The following is a 24,189-nucleotide window of genomic DNA, read 5'->3' on the forward strand; positions in this document are numbered from 1 at the left end:
TTCTAGAATCTCTTGGTATACTAAAGAACTTTCCTTTCTGTGGTATGAATTGCAGATGTTTTTGCAGATCATTTGTCTTTTGATGTTTATTATGGTGTGTTCTGCAATCAGAAAATTAAATATTTAATGTATTTGATTTTATCAGTCTTTCTGATGTTGAGGTTGTACATGATATGAAAAAATGCTTTCCCTACTTCAGATTTCCCCACAACTGCTTCTTGTGCTTTTACTTATTTATTTTAAATATTTAAATATAGGAACTATTGGGAATTTATCCAAGAGTAGGATTATCTACTTTTGAACCATTAGATGTGGAAGTAGTTAGCAAGTCCTTACTGTTGGATATTTACATTATTGCCAGTTCTTTCATACTGTAAACAAAAGACCAGATGTAAATATTTTAGGGTTTTTTTTTTTGTCTCTTTTACAACTGTTTAACTCTGGAGTTACAGCACGGAAACAATCATAGGTAATACATACTTGAATGCGTGTGTCTGTGTTTCAATAAAACTTCATTTACAAAAACACATAGTGGGCTGTGGGCAACCCACACGCTATAGTTGGCAAACGCTTGTTTTATAGCATGGGTTAGTGCCATAGGTCTGGAATTGACTCAGTGGTCTGTCACTTACTATGTGAAGGCAAGTTTCCTTAGCTTCTGAGCCTCAATTTCTTTATCTGAGAAATGGAGAAACTAGTATATACTTGACACGAGTTGTTGAAAGGATCAAAGAAGATAAAATATAAGAAGCTTTCATCACAATGCCTGGCGCATTGTTGAATACACTTCAAATGGATGATGCCTTCCTAATTGATGTCACTTTATGGCTATATACTATTAAATGTCACTTAGTCATTTATCGTAGGGCTGGGACTAGGGTGTCAAAAAACTCAGCAATCAAGAGGAATTATATTTTAGTGCAATATTTGTGATTGCTGGTTTTTCCTTTTGCCTCAGACTCCAGGATGACTTTGCACAGGACTGTTAACTGAATATCATTAAAGTTTTTATATTTTGCTCATCATAGGTTTTTGTGTTTACTTTAAACCTTAAAATACTTCATTGAGATATTATTTATTTTGATGACTGAGTTTTTGGTGAGTGCCTCACCTTAAGCCTAGCCCTTATGAGCAGATATTTATTTATTGAGTACCTTCTGTGTACCACGTGAACCAAATAGGCAAGTATCTGACATCATGGAGTTTATTTTCTCATGGACCATATACTAAAAAGAGAAATGCACGAGGTCAAGGAAATAGAACATGGATGAGGGGACTATTTTAAATAGATAGGTTAGCAGAGACTCCTGATTTGATGAAATGAAGGGAGTTAGTGTTCTTTTTATCACTGTCGCTTCTGCTAATTTCTCCAATTTTCTTTATAGATCCCCTTTATTGGAAGTTCTGCATGCTGTAAATTTATTGAAATAGAAAAAAGTATAAGTTAAAGCAAACTATTCACAGTGTGTCAGAAAGACAGAATCCATCATGCTGTTTTGGCTTTACCTCATAAATGTGGCGCTTTATGTCTAGACATTTCCCCAGATAGCATTTAATAGTTAATACATTTTGGGGCATGCATTCCTCCTTTTATAGTTGTCGCAGGAAGGGTGTTAATCATCCTGTCTGTACCCTCTGAAGTGCTTCCCAGCCCCACACACCCGCTCCACCCCAGGCCCCTCAGCTGTTGAGTGAGCGCCTCACAAAATGGTTTTAAATTTCTTGTTCTTTTCCTCTCAGCCCTGAGGTCAGGGGGTTGGTCTGTATCCTCTTATTCCTTGCAAACACCAAACTCCTGAATTCTGTCTGGGAATTTTTCCCTTTTTTCTACTTGTGATTGAGATTTCTCCTGAGCTGACGCAGGTTATATTCCACAACCCTTTGTGGGGTGTGGTACTGACAATAGCAATGGTGCGAAAAAGGCCTTCTACTCAAAGACAGGAAGTCCCAGCATTGTCTGAACCAGACTGAACTAGACCGTGTCTGTTTTGTTTCCCTCCTGGAGATGCAACTCTGACCTTTGGGAATGTTGCATCGTCACCTCGGCAAGTCTTCCGTGTATAGTAACTTGTGTTGTGGCTTGCTTCTGAGGCAGAAGACTTCAGCGAGAGGCCACTGTTCCCATTAAGACTTTCAGGGGTTCTGTCCTGTGACCTCTGCGTTACCAAGGGTGTGAATTTACAGCCAGGGATCTCAGGGCCCGTTCCCTTTCCTCTTGTCTAAATGAGATCTTTAAACCCTTACCCAAGTCTATCCTCTCCTCTAGGGAAAGAGGAAAGAAAGGAAGGGGAATCAGTAGATGTTATCCTTATATATGCCATCAGTATGTGTTCCTGATTTTTATCTCTGTAATTTGACATTTTCGTCTTAGTGATGCATGTAGAAAGCATTGAATGATTTAACTGTTGGTATTTTCAGACTAACATTCTGATGATCACCTATATTTTTTGGTCACAAATAGCAGAAAACCTACTCAAGCTGTTTTGAATACAAAGACACTTAAAATTCAGAAGTCTAGAGATAACATTTGAATTTCAGCATTTGTTTGGTCAGGTCCTACCCCACCCCCACCTCGATCCCCACACACACCTTTTTCCTTGTCAGCTTTGGTCTCCAGCTGATTCCCTCTTGTTTCCAAGTCAGTCCTTTCCCTGCCTCCTCTTCATTCCCATTCAGGGGAGAGGGTAGGTTCTTCCTTCAGCCTCTGAACAAAAGTCTGGAGCCTGCTTTTGAGTAGTATCAACCTCAACCATTCCCGTTGACCAGAGAAATCCCCCGTGCTCATTGGCTTAGTCCTGGATTAACACCCCTTCCTGAGTCAATCTCTTGTGAAGGAGGATGGGATTAAACAGCCAGATAACGAATCAGGGGCTATTTCTGGAACCAGGAGCAGGGTCACACCATCCAGAATTTAGGGTTCGGTTGGGGTTACCAGAAGAAAGTATAGATAGTCATGTTTATTGAGTACTATTAGTATGTGCCGAGTGCTGGTGGATGTGCTCTGTGTATAATAATTTCTTTAATCCTCACCGCGTCCTTTTGGTTACTCTCACGAATGTATCTAATGAGGGTGAATGTTAGCTAGAATATCAACAAAATTTACATGCCTGTTTGATTCTTCCAGGTGTTACAGGAAGTATTCTTATAGTATTTAGAACTCTTTGGAATTTTAAAAATGATCTGATATAATCTGATAATTTGTGTGTAAGGAAATTGAATCATTATAAGACTTAACCACTGCCACATTCAGCTCCACTTTTTAGAGTTGAAACTGGAATGAAAAGAGCAAATTCGTGACATGGCCGTCACCATGGCCCCTCTGGCACTCTTGACAGACATTGGTAATTGGTCTTTTCTTTATTCATAAGTAATCATACAATCATATGGAGCTAATGTGTGAGTTAAAGCTTATTTGCCACCCTTGAACTAGAACTTGAGTGGCTAGTCTCCTTACCGAGTGCTGTTTCCACTATGCCATGTGACCTTTTTAGGCCCTGGATGATTGTTTATATTGTTTTATGGGGACAGTCAGAATTCTGAAAGAAAAAATCTTGTCATATGATGAGTGTTGATTGCTTGAAGACGTACTTGACTTGAAGGTTGAAGACTTCAGGTCCAGAACTAACTTACCTACAGTTTATAAACACTTGAGATGTTTGGCATTGGACGGTAAAAATTGTGACTTTTTTGTTGATTGCTCAGATGGCTTTTTTAAGCAATTTTATGTGGTATTTACAAGAAACAAAAATAAAGTTGGCCCAACTTTAAACAATATTAGTTAGATTTTAAGTAAATTTATGTTTTCTTAACTGGCTTAAAAATTTGAAAATTCCTGTTAATAACGCTAAACAAACTCATACTTATACATGAATAAAATGAAAACAGTGGAGATCAGCAATATGAATAAAATGAAAACAGTGGAGATCAGCAATATGAATGCTTTTTAAAAAGCACTTTTTCCGTTTTTCATATATACAGCAATAAACGCACAAAAGGTAATTAGCTACCAGGAGTAGAAAATGCAAAAGAATTGTAAGTTAAGTCCCATAACGCTTTTTAATTAAAAAATGGAATAGTTTAAGATGTGTTTTAGATTTGGGAGAAAGAGCATTAATTATAATGTTAGGTTAAAAAATGAATACACTTATTTTTGGATTTTTGCTGTTGGTTAAAAGTAGACACCAAGATGCAGGGTAATCACGCTGGATCCAGGTAATGTTTTTAATATAAATTCCTTGAGGGAGGCATTAATAAGCATATTTGACTAGAAGCAGCATGTAACATGTATATCAGTTTTGTTTTTAATTAGATTTAGACAGAATTCATTATTTTTAATGGCTTTTCATTAGTGAATAGAAACCATTATGTGGATATATTATGGTAAAATAAATTCAAGGTGTATGCTTGTTTTCTCCAAAGAATCTCTTATGTATTTAAAGAAACCATTGTTTGGAATACAAATCATAGACATTTGAAATTCCTTGCTTTTAGACAAAAGTATGATTTATATGCTCTAAAGATGACACTTTTTTTTTTTTTGACTGTATTGGGTCTTTGTTGCTGTGCGTGGGCTTTCTCTAGTTGTGGCGAAGGGGGACTACTCTTCGTTGCAGTACGCGGGCTTCTCATTGCGGTGGCTTCTCTTGTTGCGGAGCACAGGCTCTTGGCATGTGGGCTTCAGTAGTTGTGGCGCGTGGGCTTCAGTAATTGTGGCATGTGGGCTCAGTAGTTGCAGTTTGCAGGCTCTAGAGCGCAGACTCAGAAGTTGTGGTGCAGGGGCTTATTTGCTCCGCAGCATGTGGGATCTTCCTGGGCCAGGGCTCGAACCCGTGTCACCTGCATTGGCAGGCAGATTCTTAACCACTGCAACACCAGGGAAGCCCCGTAAAGAGAGCACTTTTATCTCTTTTTCTCAGGTCAGGTATTAATAGTGAACTACACTGAAGTGAGATGATTTATTTAAACTATAGAAAAGTCTTGTTGCTAACCAATTATATTTGCTCATCTTAGGTTTTCAAGTAATATTGCTGGAGGTGGGGGGCAAGAGATTGAGATGTGTCTCTCAGATTTTTATTTGATTTTCCTTTGAACATAATAACTTAGTTTTGGTTGAGAATTTATGCATGGCAACCAAGTTCTTTGGGTTAAATTGGCCTTAAAGAAACACTGAACATCAAGCGGGGTCTCAGACGTGGGCCCAGATTTACAGTATTTGCCATTATTTTCACGTGGGAAATTGTCTACCTTAAACAGGCCAGTTGGAATTAATCTCCAGTTGTGTGATTTATTCACCCTACTGTAGAAATATGTCTTCCTGGTGCTAATGTACTGAATTGTCGCATCTCAAAATGAGAAAAATACAGTGACTTGTTAATGGTACACCAAGGAGTTGGAAGTGGGTTCTTTTAACGCACAAATGAGCCATAATTTAAGCTAATAATGTTGTTCTTTAACGATAAGTTTGTAAGGTGAATTTCTCCAACTTTAAAAGGTTGTTATGTAACCTTAAATAATGAAATATCATTCACGAGCTTGCTATGCTTTCTTTAGGCCACCTCTCTTTTCCTTTGGCATTGCTCTATACAGATTTCTTTCTTATCAAGAAGATATGAGAACAACCCCAGCATTATCTGTAAATCAGTGTCCATCTCCTTCGTCTGTTAGGCCATAGACCTACCCTCAAGTATATAATAGTAAAGCCAGTAAAATCCAGATATTAAAATGTAACCCACTTGGGACTTCCCTGGTGGCACAGTGGTTAAGATTCCACGCTCCCAGTGCAAGGGGCCCGGGTTCAATACCTGGTCAGGGAACTAGATCCCACATGCTGCAACTAAGGAGCCTGCCTGCTGCAACTAAGACCTAGCGCAACCAAATAAATAAATAAATAAATATTTAAAAAAATATATAACCCACTTAACAAAACTTAGATTTTATTTGGCATCTGTGAGTTTCATAAATATGTCTTCCTCTTTCTTCCAACCTTTATTCAGAGCTCATGGGTTTTCTCACTAATTTCCATGTTTGGTTCCATCATTCAGTCTCAAATACCACATTGCATTTTCTGTCTCAGCTCCTAAATCTTCTTTGGTCTGAGACAGTTTTTTTATAGTGTTTCCTTGTTTCTCATGACCTCAACATTTTTGGGGAATATTGGCCAAGTATCTTACAGAATGTTCCTCAGTTTGGGTTTGTCTGATGTTTTCTGGTGATTGGGATTATGGATTTTTAGAAAGAATCCCACAGTGGTAATGCACCCTTCTTATCACATCCTATCAGGATGTGCATGATAATCCATGATATCGAAGGTGAGGTTGACCTTCATCACTTGGCTATATATAGGTCAGGCTTCTCCACTGGGAAGTTGCCTTTTTTCTCTTTATTTTTGCTTCATTCTTGGGAAGCTAGTCCCTACATGCGGCGGGTGCTAGGATTAAACTTCACCTCCTGAAGGGCTCACCTGTACTTTTGATTCTTGTCCTCTGCCCACATGGGAAACACTTGGACCTAGTACATTTCTCTGCACTTCAGGCAATGACTCCCTTCAAGTGTCACCTTCTCTGGAAGTTGTGTCCTCAGGGAGGTGAGGGCCCCTCCTCTCTCTTTTGGTACCGCAGAATGCCTGCTTCCACCTACCTTAGTCATTGGTTGGACTGCAGGGTTGTTTCCTCCATTATATAGTCAGATTCTGGAGGGGTTGCTGCACATTTTGTAACATAATAGCAATGACAATAATCACAGCAGCCACCACTTACTGAGTTTCTATTGTTTGATACTGTTCTAGGTACTTTATGTGGATTATCTCATCTAATCCTCATAACCACCCTTGGACAATGACACCACTGATTTTCCGCATTGTTCAGATGAGAAGACAGAGCCATAGGCAGCTTCAGTTGCCCAGGGGAACTGTGGCAGCTCTGCCCCCTGGCCACCATTTCTTAGCACTGAGGCGCTGGTACTGAGCAGGTGTTGAGTCATTGAAATGACTATGGTGATGAATTTATGCACAAGACTAATTTTCCTTCTTGATTGACCTTCTTTGATTAGAGAGCTCTGTTAAAGCATAGGAAAAATAAGAGTCTTAAAAATAATCGTGTTTCCCAAAAGGCTTTTGAAAGCAAAGTTCTATCATACTCCTTTCTCTTAAAAACCATAATTGCCTTTGGTGGGCTTGTTAAATTTGCACACAGATTCTGTCATGCACGTGGATCGAGTCTATCTTTGCAGTTTATATTACTTTATCACTGTTCAGATTAATGTCACATAATAATGATGAAGGAAAGGAGTATTTACTTCTGAAGTTGACATCCTGAGTCTTGAGACCAGGAAATGAGGAAGACTTAGGAAGAAGTCAGCAGATAGAAGTGTAAAATTAAAACCAAAGTAATGCACAGAAAACATGCTGTAGTGTCATTAGAAGACAGAACTATGGAAGACTCTTTAATCTCATCTTCCAATTCATGTATTTGTGCCAGAAATATGTATACTAGGAACTCACTGTCTGTAGGGTTCTGTGCTAGACATTGGAATAAACTTGAACAAGACGGGGAAGGAGCCTGTTCTCATAGAGTAATGAGCTGGTGGGGAAGCCAGACACTAAGGAGTAAACAATAAATTACATTTGTGCTAAAATGTCCATGGGAAAACAAGAACCCATTGCCGGGATAGTACAGAACCCAGTGCATCTCTCACGGAAGCCTCCCTGACAAGGGGATATTTTACACTGAGGTCAAGGAATTCCTTGACCTTGAAATTCCTTCAACCAGGAATTTCAGATGCATTCAACGAATGCATTAAAAAGAAAATATTTTTCATTCTAGATTGAAAGAGAATCAGTGCTAGTTCCCTTGGTACTAATATGTTGGCAGTATGTCTCCATCAAGGTCTCATTCCTGGGGATTTCCCTGGTGGTCCAGTGGTTAAGAATCCGCCTTCCAATGCAGGGGATGCGGGTTCGATCCCTGGTCAGGGAACTAAGATCCCACATGCCTCGGGACAACTAAGCCCGTGCGCCACAACTAATGAGCCCGTGTGCCACAACGAAAGATCCTGCATGACTCAATGAAGATCCCACGTGCAACAACTAAGACCCGATACAGCCAAAAATAAAGAAAATAAATAAATAATAAAATAAATTTAAAAAAAAAAGATCTAATTCCTTCCAGACTGTCAACAGGTGAACGAGAAGTTACTCTTGGCAGACAAACTGCCCTGTGGTTTCTACCCCTGAGCCCCATGCCTCCCTTTTTGAGAAGGTAGCTTTGCGTAGTAGGTTGCCATGTCAGAGTTACTGAGCAGGTCAAAATGGGTCCAGATGCCAAAATGCAAGTATTCTAAGAAAGAGTTGCCAAGAGGGCACTAAAATGCACGTGACTTTCTCTTCTTATTTTAGATGGATAATGTCAGACCTGAGAGAGGAAGGCTTCTTGCTGATTGTTTTCCCTCCTTCAAAACTAGGTTTCAGTTAACCACAGTGTTTTTTTAGTGTCATGTTTTTAACTTAAAGGCATTTATTCAAAGTTCTGAAAAACAAAGCTTTCAATGCTATGAGACTTGTGCAACTGAAAATGATTAATGGTATAATTCTCAGTCCTTTATAAAGTGTCTTAACACTGAAGAGATTTATACAGTGTGGAATGGCAGTGGTGCTTCAGTGTGAGAATAGGTAATCAATACCTGCAAGCTTAGAAAAAGTGTTCTATTTCCACCACTAATGACTTAGAGGTTTTTGCAAGGCAAGGATGTCTGGAGCATGAAGCACTCCAAAGAAGAATTAATTTAAAATCTGAAGTGGAAGATCAGTTTCAATTAAAATTGCACTTGAACGTATATTGGGTAGAGGTGTGAAAGCAAGCATGTAGTCGGCTTAAATCTTCAGATTGTTACCAGTGAATAAATGAATCTCACTGGTATGAACCCTGATTATATTTTTATAGAGGGCTAAATTATATTTCACCCATATCTGGCAGGTTATGAGAAATAATATGTATGGCAACTACTTATCAGAGCTTAAAGAGTATTTTTTTTTAATCAGTAGGATAACTACCAGGTGTCTATGTGTTTTTACAAATGATGGCTTGCATTCTTATTTCTTTGGAGTCATATGTGTTTGGATTGATTTTTACCGTGCATTTTTTTCCATTGAGTGCAATTTTGTTGTAGTACTGAGTTTCTGAAAAGCATTACACACACACACACACACACACACACACAACATTAAAACATTAGTTTCCATAATTCAAACATACAGGCCCAATTGTAGCTAGCCAGAATTTACATTATGGTCAGCTATCAAATATGTCAACAAGCACTTTATTCTATTTTTCAATGGATCCTTTTGGCATCTGTAAGAAAATTTAGAGCAGACAGGATAATTGGAGCCTTCTGTCCCCTTTCCCCTCCTTTTTTTCTTCAAATATATTGATGCAAGATGAAAATAAAGTTTGGCTCAAACATATGCAAATGCACACTCTGTTCCTTTATGACTCATCGCATGCAGTCTTAGGGAATTTGACCAAGAGGTGAAATGACATGAGGGAAAAGCCCTTGACAATTCCTAATTTAGTTGGAGTCCTACAGTAAAGGAAATGGCGATGTTAACTTTTTCTAGAAAGTGTTATGGCACTTATAAGTGATTTTGATAAGTGCCCAGAGGTTTTGCTAAATCTTTGCCAATCAGCGAACATGTTCTTTCTGATAGTCTCTTTTATCTTACTGCATGGGATAAGGATTAGGGAAAATGACCCAGGCACAGAGTGAGGCTGAGCTGTTTGCCAGATAGCAAGCATATGAATCATTTTTAGGGGAGCTTCATCAGTTGCTCTTACAGCCTTGAAGTTTCCATTACTGTGACTGAAAAGATTTTCTGTTGTTGCTGCTTTTTTCATGGTACCACTGTTGATATCAGCTGTGAGCTGTGTCAGACTTAGGGGGATGGGGAAATCCATAGCCAGGGAGTGTGTGGTGGAGGGTTGGGCACAGGTGTGGACTTAGTAGGAGGGAGACCTATGTTAAGGTGTCTCCTTGTGTCTTCCATCATACAGGGCTAGGTATAGAGTGAGGCAGAAAAATATGGGTTCATGGATGGGTTGGTCTCCTAAAGTCACTTTGGCCATTCATCCTCTTTTATTTGATATGTGAAGGAATTTAATGCTAAAAAAACATAGGAATACTAGTATATGTATATGTTTGTTTATACACACACTAAACTTTATTGATTGGGAAGCCTAAATTTTATCTTCTAAAAATTATACAGTTTACACACACTACTGTATATAAAGTAGATAATCAACAAAGACCTACTGTATAGCACAGGGGACTCTCCTCAATATTCTATAATAGCCCATATGGGAAAACAGTCTGAAAAAGATAGTTATATGTATATGTATAACTGAATCACCTTGCTGTACACCTGAAACTAATGCAACATGGTAAATCAACTGTACTCCAATATAAAATAAAAAAAATTTTAAATTATACCGTTTAGACTTATTCTATATCTGCTCTCAAAAAAGAGATTTATCTTAATCTTTCTAGCAAAAGATGTTTTTTCCAGCTGACTACTTGCACTTTGTCATGTCAAGAAGGTTAAAGATGGGGCGCAGAAAAATTTCAGAGCTTGTTATCAACTGAGTAGACATCACCCCCAGATATATAATTTCTGAATAGGGCAGAGATGCAGTTGTTGTGATGTGTTTTCTCTATCTATGCCTGATTGGTGTCCATTAGGGTTATGTGTTATAGCTACATTCTCTTCTTCTTTTCCTGTAGCATATGTTCCCCCAAAAGTCTTTATTTATATGAATGCTGATTCTAGTCTGAAGGTAACTTCATACCCCCATTTCCTATGAGAGTGAGGGATTGAGAAAGAGAAGTGAGTGCCTTAATATACATGTGTTCAAACTGGCTAAATTGAAAAATCTCCCAATTAGCCATAGGAAAACCCTGCCTCATTGCCCACATTATTTGTAATGACTCTCATCCAGTGTTGTGTTACTTTTAATTTTTAATTCTTTTCCTTTTCCAGTTCAAAAATTCCTAGGAACCTAGAAGAAAGTTGTGTTTAGTGTGCTGTTCACAGTAGCAGAACATACTAAATTGATTAAGGTGTTTTCTTGTGAATAAATGCTCTGTTTATTTTTGGAAAACTATTTAAAAATTTTTTTTAAATGTGAACCACTCTGACGGCCCTTCTGCTCAACTCCCTTAATCGGATTACGGATAAAGTTAGCAAATGTTTGATTACAAATCAAGAAGCAAAACTCTCTTAAGTAACTTTTTTTCTCAAATTTTCTTGCCCTATCAAGCAAATGGCTTGGATTGATAGTCTTCCAATGCACTGACATCTTTAGGGTGGGGACATGTAGGAAATGTTAACCTTGGGAGATGCAGTGCCTGACTTTCGTGCATCATACTTATTTTATCCCTGACCCTTGAACCATGAGGATTGAAGTCTTCTTTTCTTTTAACAGGTGCCTACGGCCCTGAGCACTGGGTCACGTCTAGTGTCAGCTGTGGGGGCCATCACCAGTCGCCTATAGACATTTCAGACCAGCATGCACGTGTCGGTGAAGAGTACCAGGACCTGCAACTTGATGGCTTTGACAATGAGTCTTCCAACAAAACCTGGATGAAAAACACAGGGAAAACAGGTAGACTGTGTCTTCTTTACTTGTCTGTGGAACAATATGAAATGTTTCTGGGTCTTTGGTCTTTACCTTAACCACGAGTTGCTCCTTTAGTAGTGTATGTTGCTACAGAGAACGTATATCTGAGTGAGAGCTTTGGAATTGGCCCTTGGTTTGAGAACTGACCACTTGCTTTACTAGCTGTGTGATTTGGGACAAACTACCTAATCACGTTGTGCTTTAAAAATTTTTTTTAATATGATAGATAAAAATTAAAAATATATATATATAGATAATGAAATTATATCAGTCTCATAGGGTTATAAGGATTAAATGGGTCAGTCCATGTAAAGGATACTGCATGAACTTTTAGAAATCTGTTTTACTATAGTGGCCACTAGCCATATGTGGCTATATTCAAATTTAAATTTTAGTTGATTAAAAGTAAGTAAGATTAAAATTCACTCCCTCAGTTTTACTAGCCACATATCGTTTTGTTTTCCACTTTCTTAGGTTGTGTGTTTGCAGTGTTTGAAGTAGGGGAGACCCACATTGAGATCTTTGGATTTTTCTGGGGTGTGGTTGAGGGTCACCTCTATTTATTTTTCCAGCTTTATTAAGATATAACTGATGTATAACATTTTACCATTTCATTTTATTGGTTGTTTCTTTTGTGGTGCCCAGCTTTTGAGTTTGGTGAGTCTCATCTGTTTTTACTTTTGTTGCTTTTGGTGTCATATCCAAATTATCATTGCCATGGCCAATGCCAAGGAGCTTTTTCCCTATGTTTTCTTCTAAGAGTTTAATAGTTTCAGGTCTTAGATTTTAAGTCTTTAATCCATTTCAAATTAATTTTTCTGAGGGATGTAGGGTAGTGGTCCAACTTCATTCTTTGAACGTGGATGTTGCATTTTTCCAACACCATTTATCGACGAGACTATCCTTTTCCCATTGAGTATTCTTGCCTCCTTTGTCAAATATTAGTTGACCGAATATGCATGGGTTTGTTTCTGGGCTCTAGATTCTATTCCATTGGTTGATGTGTTTATTTTTGTGCCAGTTCCATACTGTCTTGATTACCATAGCTTTGTAGTATAATTTGAAATCAGGAAGTGTAACACTTCCAGCTCTGTTCTCCTTTCAAAGGATGGCTCTGGTTTTTCAGGGTCTTTTGTGATTCCATAGGAATTTTAGGATTGTTTTGACTATTTCTGTGAAAAATACCATTGGAATTTTGATAAGGATTTCATTGAATCTATAGATCACTTTGAGTAGTATTGGTAGCCACATTTCAAGTGTTCAGTAACATATGGCTAGTGGCTATCGTATCAGGCAGCAAAGATAGAGAACATTCTATCATTATAGAAAGTTCTGTTGGACAGCACTGTGCCAAATGCAGAAATTAAAATAAAATCCTTATCTTCCTTGAGGATTTGCTTTGTTAATATTAGTTATTATATTAGAATACAGATGAATACCATCTTATCCCTTTGTGTATCAGACCAGCAGTTTGATCCTCCTGCTTCCTTTTACCTACCTCACCTGTCACTTGGGGTCCACAAATATGAAATACCACACTTTCAACATTGCTAGTGCAAAAGCTCCTTCCCTCTTAATCACTATTATGCAAATAGCAGTTATAGATCATTGATGGAAGTAGCAGGAATGCCTTGCTGTGCCCCACTGTTTGATCTGAAAATAAATCCCTAGGTATTATATTACATTTGTGCCTAGTGCTACCTGGGATTCCGTTGGTGCTAAAGATATTTTTCTTATCTTATTTTTCAACTCTTATAACCCAACCCATTAAAACTAACTCACCCTCTCTCTCTCTCTCTCTTTGAAATGATCCCTTTGTAGCCAAGGATGTCACTACAAACCACTGTTAGTAATCCCTTCAGGAGCCTTGGCTGCCTGAATCCCTCATGCTGAGCTAAAATGACTTCATTATCTGTCCTTTGGTCCCATCCATGTTGTGGGTCATTGAGTTGCCTTTTTTTTTTTTAACCTAACTGGCTGCACATACAACTTTGGGGATCCATTTCCTTTCTCCAAACCAGCATTTGTCTGAGATTATTCATGGCCGATTGCTTTGGGTTGGCTTGATTTGTTCTTAGAATTGTTTCCCACTCACTCGGCACAGTGATTCCCAGCTTTGGGCTCTTTTTCATAATGTCCCCACAAACAGTTCTTTGGGCGTTATAGCAGCTACCTTCTCCTGTACCTTGATTCATCCATTTGAGCAGCTGCTCAGGACAGACTTGTGTACCAGTGATATTATCTGTACACACCTTTTCACCCCCACCTCTCTACTCCCCCAGTATAGGTGGTGTGCTTGTTGTTACCATTCAGAATTTCTCTACTGGTGGCCCTGCTTTATATTTCAAATGTGAGTGTCCTTTGGACATCTGTGATGGGAATATTACTCTGCAGACCATCTGAATGTGGTGGATGGAAGATTCGCCACGCTGGGGTAATCGGATTTTGCTGTCGCGTGCTACCTTGGTGCCACATTCCAGAAGCCTGCCAAAGGCAATTCGCTGGGCTCTCTGATATGGTTTTCTGCTTGACTTGCAATGCTTGACAGCCTTCTGCAAAGATAACACGTTTCAGTGACAGCTTTCAACTTGGTATCTCCAATGACACGTTTTAGATGAGTGTAGGGTTCACTCAGTGCAAGTTGATTCATGACCTTGGTCTTCCAGAAGCTGATTGTCAATCTCTGTCACTCTGCTGTCTTCCCAGAGTGATCCCCAAGTTGTTGCCTGTCTATGGGTGCACGCGCCTGACTTTGCAGCACAGCCATCCAAATATGAACGCATCTGTCTCTGAAATTTCAGAAGAAGCATGGCTTTCTGAGAAGCAGGAATAAATCCTCGTGACTTCTCAAACTGTACTTATGACTACAAAATTTATAACATCATACTAGGCGGGCCAGTATCTCATAAATAATCTAACATGATTCTATAGGAGTGATTTTTTTAAAGTGCCAACCATTTGTATGCAATTTTAAATGTGAACATCAAATTGTTTTTCTGTTCTCTTCAAAGAGTTTCAATTTATGTTTGTCTAGAAACTTGGGTGCGAAAACCAACCTGTGTTGTTGTTGTTGTTGTTTTCTAAATAAGCATGAACCTAGAAACGTATTTATTCTGCAGTTCTTAAAATGCCCAGTGAGTTCGTAAATATTCCAGTATTTTAGAGAAATATGAGGATTCACTTGCTTTGTCAGTTATGCACGGATCATATAAATTGAGCTGAACACAGTATAAATACAGTGCAGGGTGCTGTGTGTCTGAATTAAAGGTGGGAGTTCATAATATCTGCAGTGAGTAGTATTGATAGGCAATCTGGATAATATCCGTTTTAAAAAACACACATATCATTGTATACTATAGTTTTGTAAGATGTGACCATTTGGGGAAACTGGATAAAGGGGACTCGGGACCTTTGTATTATTTCCTACAACTGCATGTTGATCTACAGTTATCAGAAAGATTAAAAGTTAATTTAAAAAAAACCCATATGTTGTGAGCCACATAGTCCATCTTTGTTACAGTCATTCATTTCATATCTAACTTTCATACCTAGATGCCCAAAAAAGTCATTTTTATTAAATCATTAATTTTTAAGCAACACCTATTTTTCTTCCCCAAAGTCTTTTCTTGAACCTCGCACTTCTAGAAAATAAATCCAGGAAGGAATATTTATTCTTTTCTGGTAGAAATTTACAGGTCACTTATCTGTAAAATAGACTGTCATTTGGATATAAAAATATGAATTTAGAAAGTTAATATTTAAAGCGGCCTGTTACATACAGACAGTAACTTTCCCGTAAAACAGTTTTAATGTTCATATCTGTCTTAACCCCCGGAAAGGGCTATATATTTAATCTAGCATAATCAATAGAGCAATGTGGTTGTACCTAGCCCACTTCTCGAAAGTTGTCTAAAATATCTTTACAAGACAGGTAGCATCTCTCTGTTTCTTCCCGAAGAGCCATGACTGTCTATTGTGCCAGTTCTCATTTGATTTCATCTAAAGTTATTTCTCCCTCTTTCATTTTTGTAGAATGAAAAGATAATGCATTCATTAAGAATATTTCAAGATAATCTTGCTGTTCCTAGCATTAGCTTCTAGCTAAATGATCAAAATTTAAGACTTAGATGGTGCTTCTGATATATGTTAATAAGCTATGGTCTCCTATGAGTTTTAACTATTTGGAGGATGTTTTTGTGTTTTTTCACGACTTTTTCTTTTACCCTCCCCCCCACACCAAGGACAGATAGTAAATATATTTGCCATGATGCTTGTAACTTCCATTTTCACATTTTATATTGGTTTACTATATTTTTTCTTTGCCTACATTCTTTCTTATTTGTTTACATATACCAGTGCCTGGCGTAGGTGGATTCAAGAAGTTGTTGGTAAATTAATAAAAGTAGATTGATGGTGGGAAAAGTCTGTGTAGGTAAGTAGATCAGGAACCATGTCCTAATAAGTTGCTCAGCCCATAAAATTCAGACAAGGATTAAGAGGCTGTTGCCTCTATTTTACCAGGTCCTTCAAACCTTTATGGTAAAGTGACACCATAAGAACCCACAGACTTAAACTAAGAAAAGAACAACCTCATTGCAGGCTGATATGAAGAGAAAAATATAATCTTAACAACCTCGGTCATTTCCACGTGCTACTTCCCTAACTGAGCACGTGACCCCAGCTCAGTACAAGAGGAGCATTTGGCCCTGCTGCTCTGCTCGCCCACAGGGCAAGGCTCCCCTGGGCCAAGCAAGTGTCTGACCGTGAAAGGCACTCTGCGTTCTGTGGGTCACTGCAGTTACAACTCAAACTAACAGCAGCCCCCATGCTGCCCTGCAGAAGGAGTGTTCTGGTCCAAGGTTGGTGGAGAAACTGATGCAAGCCTTACTGAGAGTCAGTACCGGGCTGCCATTATGGGCTCCTTACAGAGTTTCCAGTGGTGATTTTCATGATGCTTGATTTCTTCCCAAATTCATGGGCTTGCACGCTTAGCCCCCGCTCAAGAGGGCATTCCACAGTGCCAGCGTGATTGTCCAAGTGTCACATGGACAATGAAAAAAGCCTTTAGCAATCCTGAGATTGGTAAGGAAGTTTCTAGGAATTCTGTGTGTGTGCTTGTCTTCTTATCCCCGATTGTTTGGGCTTTCTCTTCTTTCGATTTCTATTCTGGTTCTATTCTTTCTGTTCTGTTGGTGAGTATCTCTCCATGAGCTTTCACTTTTTTGCAGTTTCCTCCTCTCCCACCTTTCCTCTCACATGTCCGTGAATTTCCCCACCCCTGTAAACAAGGCTCTGACTCTTGCCTGTTGGTCTGTTTTCACTCCCAGCTCCTAGTCTTCGCCCCCTTCTCTCCCTTCTTCCTGTCTTCCTTAGAGCTGACCGCAGATGAGAACCAGAGTTTGAAAAGTGTTTTTTCTTGCTCTGTTTATGGAGTAGAGAGCCCGGTGCTGATGGTGAAAACCTGAGTGTGTCCTCATTTCAATAAAACCTACATTCCTGATATATTGATGGGAAGGGCTTTTGGACAAGCAAAGTACACAATGCTACCCCAAATATATGTTCTTGGGGTTTCCAATTTTGCTTGATACCAAACCATTAAATTATTTGTATTCCATTACCCTCCCACCCCCTTGGAGTGATCTTAATGATCCTTGATGGGTGTAAATGTGGGCGCTGAAGATGGACCAGCATGGGGTCCTTTTTCCTGGATCACATTTTTTTCTTTAAGCTCTGAGTTTTGTTTATGCCACTAACGAATTGGTCATTTTGCTCACAAAGAGGTTGCCAAGGTGTCTGATTAAAAGCATAGCATCAGCCAAGTAGACAGATGTTTGGAAACATCTGGGTGTTCAGCACCATTGACACTGGACATGCCCAACCCTGACTTCATAATACCCCACAGCCCTCTGGTTAGTTCAAGGTTGCCCAAAAAAGAAAAGTTAACTGTAATTTAAAAAAGATTTGTTCTTCTTTGGGGGGATGCTAAGTGTGCTTTGGCTCTTCTTAAATTTCTCCTATTTCAAATATCCAGATTCTTGGGTTCTTTTCAGCCTGTTACTATTCAGTCTTGCCTGAACCCTGGAATTCAAGTCGGAGCTATTTCCCTGGGTCTCTCTTTGGCAAGACGCACTGCAAGCTCTGTTTCCTGTCTGCTAAGCTCTACTTCCTTTCTCTTATCCCCATAGCCCCAGTCCCTGCGCTCAGGTGGTAGCAGCTATTTTCTGGGTAGACCGAAGCCTAATTTACCAATTACAGAACGGGCAAACCAGCGCTATGTTACATAACTAGACTCAAAACTGAATTCACAATTTTGAATTTTGAGGGTAATTTTTGAAGCATTCCTTTCTTTTTTAGGGCACAGAACCTTCTGCTAGGTTGTCATCTGTCGTATCTTATATGATTAAAGAGTCAACTAATCCACTTTGTTCCTCTTGCTCAGTTTAGCAGTGAGTTAACCGAGACCCAGGATAATCCCATGACTTGGTGTCTTTTGGTTCTCTGAGGCTGCTCCAACTCACCTTGTCTGTCCACTGTCTCTTTACTAGATGAATGCAGTAACCTCCTGACTTTCTTTCTTTCTTTTTTAAAAAATTAATTTATTAATTTATTTATTTTTGGCTACATTGTGTCTTCGTTGTCGTGCGCGGGCTTTCTCTAGTTGAGGGGAGCTGGGGCTACTCTTCGTTGCGGTGCACAGGCTTCTCATTGCGGTGGCTTCTCTTGTTGAGGAGCACGGGCTTGAGGCGTGCGGGCTCAGTAGTTGTGGTTTGCGGGCTCAGTAGTTGTGGCTCATGGGCTCTAGAGCACAGGCTCAGTAGTTGTGGCTCACAGGCTCTAGAGTGCAGGCTCAGTAGTTGTGGCGCACAGGCTTAGTTGCTCCACGGCATGTGGGATCTTCCCGGACCAGGGCTCGAACCCGTGTCCCCTGCATTGGCAGGCGGATTCTTAACCACTATGCCACCAGGGAAGCCCCTGACTTTGTTTCTGCCAACCAATGTTGCTTTCCTTCCAGACCTTTTCCGTTTAGTAGCCATAATGATCTTCTTATTTCCCTAATCTGATCATGTCTGTGCGTCTCCCCCTCTTTCTTTCTTGTTCTCTCTCAACCATATCGAGGACCTCTCACTTCTCTGCAGAACTCAGACAGACTCCTCACTGTCCCTGCTTTGCTGTCTGGCCTCTGTGCCACACCCTGCTCTCTGGGCACCAGTCACCCTGGCTTCCTCCACACAGGGCCTTTGCATGAGCTTTTCCACCTGCTGTGCTCCCCTCTCTTCAGCACTTTTACAACATAGCTCACCTCTCACCTCATCAGTCCTTGTTTTGAAACCTCCTCCCCTTCTCCAGTCTGGGGCTGGATGCTCACCTCTTACCACCTGTCGCACTTGCAGGGTTGCTTCTGTCATCTCTTTAGTTGCTGGGGCCTGTCTTTCCCACCAACTGTACACTCCCTGAAGGCAGGAGCTAAAGTCTTATTTACTTACCTTTTCTTCCCCAGTAGTTACTTGGTAAATTATTTGAAAAACTAAACGGTAGTGCCTACAGGGACGTTAGTAGAAGCCTAGAACTAGAGCCTGTGTGTCTTGACTTCCAGACCAGAGCATTTCCCTTTTCACCAGGAGCCTGAAAGCATTACCTGATGGACACTGGAATTGTGGGTGGTCTGGAGGTCTCATCATTACGATCCAGTAATGGGAGTCTTTTCCCATCTTGTAGTGTTAAAAATTGGTTGGGAAGTGGTGGAGGTAAGACAGTAACGGGCTTATTTTCCTTCTCATCCATTTTTTTGTTTAACTTTTGGCATCTGCTGCTGTTTACTCAGATTTTAGTGTGAACATTTGCTTTAGGCCAGCATTATTTAGACACATTGAGTTTAATTTATAAACAGTTTGTGGATGTCCTGTGAAGAATGCAGTGAATGCCTGGTACTCAGTCATCCTGTCAAGCTCAAGAGGAGAGTAACTCCTTATCCATGGTGTGACTCCAACCTACCCCCTGCCCCTGTGTAGAGTATTTTTTCATTATGGGGGGCCCTGGACACAGGGGGAATCTGTGAAAGCTGTGGATCCTCTCCCTAGGATAACTTTTATAAACAGCACTTATATAATGCCATCTATTTTTTAACTCTAAGTTTCAGGTATACAGCATTATAATTTGACATCTGTATAGACTACAAAGTTATCACCACCGCAAGAGTGTTTACTGTCAGTCACCACACAGTTGATCCTTTCCACCCATTTTATCCACCCCTCCAACCCCTTGCCCTCTGGTAACCACTCCTCTGATCTCTGTATCTGTGAGTTTGTTTTTGTTTTATTTTGTTCATTTGTTCTGTTTTTTTAGACTCCACATACAAGTGAAATCATACTTATTTGTCTTTCTTCTTCCGGCTTATTTCACTTAGCCTAATGCCTTCAAGGCCCATTCGTGTTGTTGCAGATAGCAGGATTTCATTCTGTTTGTGGCTGAGTAGTATACCATGGTATATACATATACCACATCTTCTTCATCCATTCACCTATCTATAAACACTTATGTGGTTTCCATATCTTGTCTGTTTTAATAATGCTGCAATAAACATAGGGGTGCATATATCTTTTCAAATTAGTTTTCATGTGCTTTGGATAAATACCCAAGTGGAAATAGCTGGGTGATATGATAGTTCTAGTTTTATTTATTCTTACTGTTTTCCTTAGTGGAAAAATTCCCACCCACAGTGTACAAGGGTTCCCTTTTTTCCACACCCTTGCCAATGTTTATAGCCATTCTAACGAGTGTGAGCTGATATCTCATTGTGGTTTTGATTTGCATTTTCCTATTAATTAGTGATGTTGAACATCTTTTCATGTGCCTGTTGGCCATCTGTATGTCTTCTTTGGAAAAATGTCTATTCAGATTGTCTGCCCAATTTTCAATGGGAATTTTTGTTTTTTTGTTGTTGTTGAGTTGTATGAATTCTTCTGTATTTTGGACATTAACCCCTTACTGGATATATGAATTGCAAATATCTTTTCCCATTCAGTAGGTTGCCTTTTTGTTTTGGTGATGGTTTCCTTTACTGTGCAGAAGCTTTTTAGTTTGATGTAGTCCCATTTGTTTATTTTTGCTTTTGTTTTTCTTCTTTTGGAGTCATACCACAAAAGCATCAATAAGACCCATGTCAAAGAGCTTACTGACTATGTTTTCTTGTAGGAATTTCGTGGTTTCACATCTTACATTCAAGTCTTTAATTCATTTTGAGTTAATTCTTGTGTATAATATAAGATAGCAGTCTAGTTTCTTTCTTTTGCATGTGACTGTCCAGTTTTCCCAACACTATTTATTGAAAAGATTGTCCTCATTCCATTGTACGTTCTTTGCTCCTTTGTTGTGAATTAACTGTCCACATATGTGTGGGTTTATTTCTGGGCTTTTACAGTGCCATCTTCCTGCTATAATGTGGTGAATGAGGTACTGTTGTGGGCATTCTTCACGTGTCAACCCTTGTGATCTCATAACAAACTTGTGAAGTTGCTGTTGTATTATTCCAGTTTCACAGAATAGGAACTGAAGCACCCAGAAATGCAGTAACTTTCTCACAATTGATAGTGGCAGATCTAGGGCTCAAATTCACACCCAACTGGCTCCAGAGTCCGACTTCGTTTATGCACCCATGCTCAGAATTTTACTTCCTGTATCAGGAGGATGTAGACCCCAAAGTCTGTGGGTGGCTCTTGCTTTGGACTTTGGACTCCAGGTTAAAAACCCTGAATTTGAAGCTCCCAGTTTCTTCCACATCTTCCATCATTCTGCTTTAATTTCATCACAATCCATATTAGCAGTTGAACAACCAGAGGGGCCTCATTCTAGACAGTCCACTCCTAGGTACCTTTCCTGCCTTCTCCTCCTGGCCCATCTTTCTCCAGTCTTTAGCTGTTGCTTGCTACCTTCCTAAATGTCACCTTATCCAGATTCACTCTTGGTGCTACTGTTTTAAATTTTAAATTAAAATGTATTTATTCATTATTATCGTAGTATCGTTTACTTATTGTTTTTCGGTTGATGCACTTGATTTTAATTAAATGAATTGACTTTAAAGCAAAACGTTTTATCAACACCTTAATGCAAAACGCTGTGCATTTGACAAGGATAGACTTATGTCAAAAATTATGTCTGTAATCTGTGAAAATAAAACAAAGGTACCAACGTTATTAAGTTCTAGCTTACATATTTACTTTTCAGTAAAGGGGGAAATGAATGAGTATCATTGAAAGGTGGAGGGCATATTAGCATCAAACTGGGATTTTCTTTTCACTGATGTGACTGAAAGAGTAGAAATCATGGAAATCTGTTTTTTACTCAGTGTTTTAGTAAATTCAGAGCAGCCACTCAGCACTTAACATCTCAAGTATTTGGGTCACACCTACCTTTGCTGTTTATTGTCCCTGCTCAAGGACACGTTTTGTTTTGTGGGAAAGACAATATTGCTTTAAAATGGAACTCTGGGGACTTCCCTGGTGGTGCAGTGGTTAAGAATCCACCTGCCAATGCAGGGGACACAGGTTCATGCCCTGGTCTGGGAATATCCCACATGCCTCGGAGCAACTAAGCCCGTGCACCACAACTACTGAGCCTGTGCTTTAGAGCCTGCAAGTCACAACTACTGAGCCCGCAAGCCTAGAGCCCGTGCTCTACAGCAAGAGAAGCCACTGCAATGAGAAGCCCGCGCACTGCAATGAGTAGCCCCTGTTCACCACAACTAGAGAAAGCCTGCGCACAGCAACAAAGACCCAATGCGGCCAAATATAAATAAATAAATAAGTAAATTTAAAAACAAAATTTTTTTTAATAAGTAAATAAAATGGAGCTCTACCTGAAAATGGAGAGTTGCACCTGTATGGTTGCCCTTCTGTGCTGCTGCATGAATTCCGACCACGTCTCTAGAAATTATTGGTAGTTGGACAATAACCCACATTGACTTTGTGCTTGCTGAATTTCTGGCACTGGGTTAAGTGCTTTCTGTGTGCGATTTCCTTCAGGCGTCAAACAATCTCACCAGGTAGCCACTGTTATTGCTGTTTGAATAATGATGGAAACCAAGACACAGAGAAGTCAGGTAACTTGCCCAAGGTCACCCCACTGTTAAGAGGCAGAATGAGATTCTAACCCAGGTCCGTCCGTCCCGTGAGCTCATGACCCTTCCTACATCCTGTGCTCCGCAGCAGCTACCTTTCGTACATTTTGTTGTGAAACAGAGCGGTGTTATCAGTGATCATCAGAAAAGTGTTGCATGGTGGCTGGGCAAGTTCTCTCTTTCCAGTGTTATATGTAAACAAAAATTTAGCCACTTTCGGAAGGTGGGGGCAGTACGTGCATGTAGTGTGCTGTGTGCTCTAGTGAGAAGTACTGTAAAATGAAAAATGAGATTAGTGTTTCAGGTTGTACAGTTACCTAATTATGCTTTTAATTATTCATGTAAAAGAAGTAAAATGACCCCTGACAGAGATATAAATGATTTAGGTAAAATCAAATATTTATAAGATGCTGCAGAGTCCCTGGATGATTGTAACAGATGCACTCAAAATTCTTTGCCTTCATCCTTTGGATGCAAAATGTTATGGATAGAATCTCTAACCAGCTGAGAGTAATCAACAGTGTTAAAGACAATACTGAGCTAATTCATAGGTATTTGGGCTTTGGAACATTGGTTTAACACAATAGTTTGTCTTCTAAAATACATTGTATTCTAGGGATCACCAAATGACAACCCCTCCTGCTAGTTCTTAGGTTTGTTTTTGTTTTTGTTTTTGTTTTTTTTGTGGTACACGGGCCTCTCACTGTTGTGGCCTCTCCCGCTGCGGAGCACAGGCTCCGGACGCACAGGCTCAGCGGCCATGGCTCACGGGCCCAGCCGCTCCGCGGCATGTGGGATCTTCCCGGACCGGGGCACGAACCCGTGTCCCCTGCATCAGCAGGCGGACTCTCAACCACTGCGCCACCAGGGAAGCCCCAGTTCTTAGGTTTTTTAATGGTTGGGAAAAAATCAAAAGGAGAATATTCCATGACATGTGAAAATTATATGCGAATTTTAGTGTGGATAACTGAAGTTTTATCGGAATATAGCCTCACCCATTCATTTGCATATTGTGTTTGGCTGCTTCTGGGCTACTAAGACTAAGTTCAGTGGTTACAGCAAGGGCCATAGGACCCACAAAGCCTTAAATATTTACTATCTCACCTTTTACAGAAAAATTTTGCCAAGCCTTCTTCTAAACCATGCCTAGCACACAGTAAAGGAACATGCCATAGCATGTTCAATCAGCATAAGAAACACTTGCTTTTATTTCATTTTATCCTTTAATTCTCTGTCCCACTAATTGAATGTTCACTGTGTATTTTTCAAAAGTTGAGAGAAAACTGCCTTTTGAATGCAGTAAAAAGGGATTATTACAAGCAGGTTTCCATCACTTGCTCTTTTTTTTTTTTTAACATCTTTATTGGAGTATAATTTCTTTACAATGGTGTGTTAGTTTCTGCTTTATAA

The 24,189-nt window shown here is 39.6% G+C and overlaps 1 protein-coding gene across 3 annotated transcripts in view; it reads left to right on the forward strand.

Annotated features, from left to right (window-relative positions):
* Positions 1-24,189, forward strand: part of PTPRG (protein tyrosine phosphatase receptor type G) — a 744,445-nt gene that overhangs the window by 418,996 nt on the left and 301,260 nt on the right. For all 3 annotated transcript variants that reach the window (XM_060111286.1, XM_060111288.1, XM_060111287.1), the window contains exon 3: positions 11,472-11,651. In XM_060111286.1, coding sequence (XP_059967269.1) covers positions 11,472-11,651 — 180 coding nt within the window. The remainder of the gene's footprint in view (positions 1-11,471; positions 11,652-24,189) is intronic.

Source organism: Mesoplodon densirostris, chromosome 10 (genome assembly GCF_025265405.1).
Source record: "Mesoplodon densirostris isolate mMesDen1 chromosome 10, mMesDen1 primary haplotype, whole genome shotgun sequence".
NCBI classification, from domain to species: Eukaryota; Metazoa; Chordata; class Mammalia; order Artiodactyla; family Ziphiidae; genus Mesoplodon; species Mesoplodon densirostris.